A 6,652-nucleotide genomic window follows, 5' to 3' on the forward strand; every position below is an offset into this window, starting at 1 on the left:
TTTGCAAAACCGCTGCAACAGTAAAGAGAGACAAATATTCAATAACTTCACTCTTATACATTGTAGTGTCACTAAAATCACTGCAGCCTTCAACTGGCTCCTGTTGACAAAGTGTTTTAACAGAAATGTAAACGCTGTAATTTGATTCTTTTAATGAACCATGTAACTTGAATGGATGTGATGCTGGTGTGACCACAGTGCACACGTCTGATGTTGCTCACAGTGGTCCAAGGGACGCTCAGGGAGTTTGTGTGTTTGCTCACACTCAGGAAAAATTACAGGGAACATTGGTTGCGTCTCATCAGAAATAAAGGAGGACGTATGAAGAAGTGAAGGAACCAAAGGACTTTTAGAGTTCCTGCCGTGGAGCCTGAATTTAATATAGTAGTTTGTAATCTGACATAAATACTCTAAGTAATCTGATTACCGTGAGGTGATGCGGTTCCTAAACACCACCACCCTGCTGTAGTTTGATCTGTTTGACGTTTCTCTGTTTTCCCCTCAGAGCTTCATCTTCAGTGTTGTTTATTAATCAGACTTTTCTCCGCTTCCATTGGCTGCTTTATTAAATATGATGGAACGGCTTCGGCTCTGGGATGCAGGAGGAGGAGGAGGAGAATCCCGGGAAGACAAACCGTCGAGTCAACACTCTGCTCGGTACCGCAGTGTGTCCCGCCGCCCTCCGACACCGAGCTGCAGTAGGAGGGGGGAGGGAGGGGGGAGGGAGGGAGGAGCCGCATTGATGCAGTTACCGAGGACCGGAGCAGGACGCAGGAACCGTCCGCTCACTTCACCGAACTAAGCAGCAGCAGCCAATCAGCGCCGCGCTCAGCATCAGCACCAGCAGCTGGATGCAGAACCGGTTCCCGTGGACTACTAGAAGCTGCTTCCTCTCTGGTTCCGACCCGGACTCGGAGTTGCGGTACTTTGCGGTATAAACGCACCGCTGCGCCACCGACCCTCCGCCTCTCTGCGGCTCCTCTGAAGCGGGCTGAAGTGGACTTCGGTTCGGATCGGAACCTCGTCGTGTGTTTTTTTTTAGTGTCTTTGTGCCGCTGCCCCCCTCCCCCGCTGCCTCACCCTCCGTGACTCACTTGGAAACCGCTGCGGAACCATGTGAGTATTACTGCGGGCTTTTCTGCCGGGTCCGAGCAGCGCGGGGGAAGTTCTCTGGTTCTGGTTCTGGTTGTGTTCTGCAGTGTTTCTGTGTGTTTTCTCTCAGCTCCATCCCTGAATCTGCTGACGCAAGTGAAATGTTCCGTCACTGCTCTGAATTATGCATCGAGGTCGGTGATGGAGGCTCCAGAGCTCCTTCATTAGTCTGTGCAGCTGTTGGTTTGTTGGAACACGAGAGCTGCTCCTCTGCAGAACCCTCAGAACCTCCCCAGAACCTCCTCAGAACCTCCTCCTGCTGTTAAACATACTGCCTTCAGTCTTTAACTCTCCTCTGCTGCTGCAGTCTTTTTCCTCCTATAGAACTCTTTCTTTCAGAACATTTTTTACCTTCAGGTTCTCCTCCCCCATATCAAACCCATCTCCCCTCCTCTCCTCCTCCCCCATCAGATTCAGAAATAACTTCCCCGTTTGCCCCTCCAGGTCTGCCCCAGATGCTGCTGCCCCTCCAGCCGGAGCCCCCGGAGCCCCTGGAGCCCCCGGAGCCGATGGAGCTCCGGCCGGACCTCCAGCTGGACCCCCGAACACCAGCAGCAACCGCCGGCTACAGCAGACCCAGGCCCAGGTGGAGGAGGTGAGCTGTTTCTCTAACTCAGGGGTGTCAAACTCATTCTAGTTCAGGTCCACATTCAGAACAATCTGATCTAAAGTGATCCAGACCAGTAAAATCACAGCATAATAACCGGTAAATAACAACTCCTAATGTTTCCTTTGTTTTAGTGCCAAAAAGTTCACATTTAAGGAATCATCTTTTCATAAAACATTATGAACAAACGGAACTTTGTTAAGAAAAATTAATTCAACCTCAACAACATTCAGCCTCAGTTTATCTTTTACACATTACAACATTTAGTCACCTGGAACTGAACAATATAGTATTTTACTTTTAAAAAGACAAAAAAAAAAACAACAAAAGCAAGACAAAATATTACAAAAATGAGACACAAAACGACAACACAACAACGAACAATCTAGTATTTTACTGTATGATCAGAACAACTTGTCATGGTCTAGAAATTGTTTCAAATTGATCTGCAGTTAATGTCTTCTCTGTCATTTTTAAACTTTACCAAGTCATCCTGAGGGCCGGATTGGACCCTCTGGAGGGCCGGTTTTGGCCCGCGGGCCGCATGTTTGCCACTCCTGCTCTAACTGCTGCTGTATCTCCTCCCCGGCGGGTCGGCGCCGGTCCAGGTGGTGGACATCATGCGGGTGAACGTGGACAAAGTTCTGGAGAGAGACCAGAAGCTGTCGGAGCTGGACGACAGAGCCGACGCTCTCCAGGCCGGAGCCTCCCAGTTCGAAAGCTGCGCAGCGAAGCTAAAAAACAAATACTGGTGGAAGAACTGCAAGGTAGGAGACAACAAGCAGGACAGGAGCAGGCCTCAGGGGAAACTCAACATCTGTGAATGCACATTAATTAGAAGCAAACACATGAACTGCTCTTTGTTCTGTTTCAAACCTTCACGTTTGTCTTTCAGATGATGATCATGATGGGAATCATCGGCGTCATCGTGGTTGGAATCATCTTCTGTGAGTAGAAACTGTTCATCTCAGTTATTGATCAGGTTTAAATGTGGAGTTTATGATCAGCGACATGTTAAATTATAGTAAAGATGCATCAGTTACTGACCTCTATGGAATTAATCACCAATGTTTGAGTATCTTTTGAATAAAAGTGAAGTTCTTCTGATATTTTAGGACCAAATAATTAAATAAATTTAAATTACTGATTAGATGTTGGTCAGTTTTAGCAAGAGATTCCCTTGTTTCCAGCTTCTCATTATGAATTTAATATTTTTTTGTTTAGATTTTTTTAACCCTCGTGTCATCTTGCGGGTCAAAATTGACCCGTTTTAAAGTTTGAAAATGTGGAGAAAAAAGATATTTTCACAGTGAAACTTCTGATGTCCACATTTTCAACATTTCTGGGAAATTTTTGAACAGTTTTTTGATGGGAAAAAAAGAAATGATAAAAATGTTCATGAAATAGAAGTTTTACCGATATATATGGAATCACTTTAGATATTTTTAGGATTTCTTTTAAAGATTTTTACAAAATTTTGAAAATATTTACAAGAATTTTCTTGAACTTAAACTCAGACAGAAGGTTCTGGATGAATCCTGGTCTCCAGCAGGTTTTAGGATCAGGATCGGGTTCAGGTCTTGTAGTTCAACAGATGGAGACTCTTCTAGAAACACGATCAGCTCCATTTATCAATAAGTCAAAGAAGAAGAAACAGTTTGAAGGAATGAATGTTAGTGGAGATGATTCATGTTGACATCAGAGATCATTGATTAGTGATTGGCTATTAAACTAGTAAACTATTAACAACAGACTAAATTAATTTATTTCAATGTCAACATTTTCCGACAACAAACTGAATCAATCAGTATTTTTCATCATTTTCTGCTGTTTCAGAGACAAAACCAGTATTTAATAATCGATAAAATGAGCAACAGTGAAAATGTTTCTTCCTAGTGATTGATTATCGATCGATCAGTTTGGGGCTCCTCTGATGTCTGTCTCATTATATAGATATCAGAAATTCTAACATTATTATTTTATTCTCTGCAGTCTTGCTCAATACTGATCAGACATCTGGGTGTCACAGAATTATTTAAACAAAATAGATTATTTTAGATTAACTTTTATGCAAATTTACAGCAAATTTTCCTTCTTAGAAAACAGATGAAGTTTAACACTGTAAATATATATGGAAAACTGAATATTAATTAAAAGAAAATCCATGTCTTATTATTATTTAATTGATTTTACTTATATAAATATTCTAAATCAAACGTCAAAAATCTACAAACTACTCATTTGTTTCATTCAACAGTATTTAGAGCCTCAGGGAACCTTTTGGGTTCCTCATCATTTCCACTGTGGAGGAACCTTTTCAGCTCAAAACAGTTTATTATGTTAACAATAATAATATTAAAAATAATGATGATAATAGTAATAGTAGTTAGCTAACAGTAACAGATGGTTCACTATTACCTGTAAATTATAGAGATAGAATAAAATAATAAATTAACTAAAAACAAGAGCAACCAAAATATTTATTACTTTGTTTTGCTTGTAACAAACTGTTTATTATTATTATTATTATTATTATTATTATTATTATTATTTTAAACATAGTGTGCTGAAATAAAAGCAAATTTTAAAAATCCGTAAATAGAACTAAGTGTAAATGCGGGTGTGAGGTTACCACAAGGTTCCTCCAGGTTCCTTAAATATCTCCAGAGTTCCTGGAATTTCCTCTGAGACTTTTAATCTGAAGGATGCTGACAAACGTTCCTTTGCTCAGATTAAACTCCAGGTTCCTCACAGAGCAGCTCACTGTGTTCTCCGCGTTCTCTGGGATGTTCTTTATGTTTTGTTCTGTATATTCTGTGATGTTCTTCATGTTGTATTCTTTTTGTTGTGTTCTTTATGTTCTGGGACGTTCCTTATTTTCTGGAATGTTCTTTGTGTTTTGTTCTTTATGCTCTGAGATGTTCTTTTTTTGATGTTCTTTATGTTCTGCTCTTTACGTTCTGTTCTTTATTTTTTCAGATGTTCTTTATGTTTTGTGATGTTCTGTATATTCTGTTCTGTTCTTCATGTTCCGTTCTAACCCTCCTCTCTCTCTCCTTTCAGTGTATTTCTTCCACTGAGCTCCTGGAACTGGACCGAGGATGAAACGAGGAGAACAAAAAGAACCCAGACGCCTCCTTTCAGTCCTCCTCCTCTTCATCACCTCCTCCTCCTCCTCCTCCTCCTCCCAGTCTTCCATCCTGCTCTCTAGCTCCGTCTGTCTGCGTCTCTTGGCCTCCTGCTCGTCTCCTCCTCATGTTTTATGGAGGAGGAGACGAAGGACGAGGGGAGAGACGGCCGACACGCGAAGAACAACATCTCTGGGGTGAAACGCCAAAGCTTCTCCATCCTCCTCCTCCTCCTCCTTTTTTTGACTCCTCCTCCTCCATCCATTTGTAAATCTAGACTAACCTCCTCCCGCTCCATCCCTACTAACACCGCTCACGTTTAGATTAAGATTATTTCGTGTGTAGTCGTGATCCGAAGCATCGTAGCCGACAAGCTTTTAGGCTTTTATTAGTCCTCCGTTCCCTCACCGGTCTCAGAGACTGACAGGAAAAGCGGGAGTTTGTGCAGCGTAGATTTCCTGCGAAAAGTTGGGGGTCGATTTTAGTCGTAAATTAAAGACGCCAAGAGACAATCCGACCTGGACGGCCACAGCCATAGACGGATGAATGTGCAGCTTCACGTTTGAACGGGTTGCTGGAGTGGTTTTACGTTGGAGAAGATTCGCCGCCCTGGAGCCACGTTGTTCCTTTTCCCGCTCCAGGTGTTTCCTACCTGCATGGCCGACGTGTCCATAGTCCCGCCTCTTCGTGTGACCTTCTGTGTATCTGCCATTTTCTGAATCTTACTGCCGATTGTACATTTTCCTCCGTTCTAGTGGTTTAAAGGACCTGTGTATATGTCTTTCTGATCTATAATTACCGCTTATGCAACGCAACGATGCTCGAGAAGTTTGCCAAATTTTTTTTTTCTGTCAAGAGTCACTCGCTTTTGAGAGAGAAACGGCTGCAGTTTTCAGGTTTGTCGCATTAACTGCGGTTCATTTTACTTTCTTTGGACTGATTCTGAGATGAAAATGAAAAAAACCAACAACTTTACGTGCAAAGTGCATTAACGCAGAACTGTAGCAGCGAGAAGAGACGATGTGGTGACACCGAGCGACAGTTTTATCAGGTAACAACTGGAGTTTGTTGATTTAAAACCTGAACAGATGGAAAAAGATGCACCTGGATCTGAGAAAACTAATGCATGTTTACCACTTTTGCTGATGCCAATAAAGAAACTACGAACTGAAGCATGAACCGACTCACGTTTAATTTTACAAAAGAGAAACCTGTGATCCGTATCCAGATGCCAAACAACAAAATGTACCAATAATCGCTAATATTTTTTAAACTGATTCCCGGTAAACAAGCATTTCCATTCAGTTGTGTTGGAGTTCACATTATTCTATTTCAAAGATACAAATCAGCTCCAAATATAGGCTGTTGGTCTCTTTGATTACAGTTAATCAGTATTGGACCTGAAGAACCAGATCAGTCGACCATGCCAGAACTGGAGGAAAGTTCTATTTTTCAACAATCAGGCTTCAGAAACTCATTTTTCTGCAGTGAAACCTTCAAGTACAGCCTAATGGCTATAAAGGCAAGATAATCCTCATAACAACTGTTTGTTTTAAAGAACAACTTCTTTTCTGACATATCTGCAGCCACATGGACACAGAATCCATGAACTGGTCTTTAGAACATCATAGACCTTAATCAAAAACCAACACCAAAAGAACAGATCTAATAAATTAAAGAGCTGAATCATAAAATAAAGTCACAGAATTTCCCTGTTTGTTGTGCAGTTCAGCAGAATGTCAAAGAGTCTAAAGGAACACCTTAA

At 41.8% G+C, this 6,652-nt stretch overlaps 1 protein-coding gene across 1 annotated transcript; it reads left to right on the forward strand.

The window, feature by feature from the left end:
* Positions 1-738: 738 nt before the first annotated feature.
* On the forward strand, positions 739-6,066 carry LOC111586338 (synaptobrevin-like). The gene is made up of 5 exons (XM_023296019.3): positions 739-1,116; positions 1,597-1,747; positions 2,368-2,526; positions 2,655-2,706; positions 4,823-6,066. Coding segments are annotated over exons 1-5 (381 nt in total). The 5' UTR covers positions 739-1,114; the 3' UTR covers positions 4,840-6,066.
* Positions 6,067-6,652: the final 586 nt, after the last annotated feature.

This window comes from Amphiprion ocellaris, chromosome 9, assembly GCF_022539595.1.
Source record: "Amphiprion ocellaris isolate individual 3 ecotype Okinawa chromosome 9, ASM2253959v1, whole genome shotgun sequence".
In the NCBI taxonomy this organism is placed as follows: domain Eukaryota; kingdom Metazoa; phylum Chordata; class Actinopteri; family Pomacentridae; genus Amphiprion; species Amphiprion ocellaris.

Bases quoted from the DNA above. Each gene is read 5' to 3' on its own strand.
- LOC111586338 (XM_023296019.3), top strand. The intron at 1,748-2,367 runs GTGAGCTGTTTC...GCGCCGGTCCAG, and splicing joins CCCAGGCCCAGGTGGAGGAG to GTGGTGGACATCATGCGGGT. The intron at 2,527-2,654 runs GTAGGAGACAAC...TTTGTCTTTCAG, and splicing joins ACTGGTGGAAGAACTGCAAG to ATGATGATCATGATGGGAAT.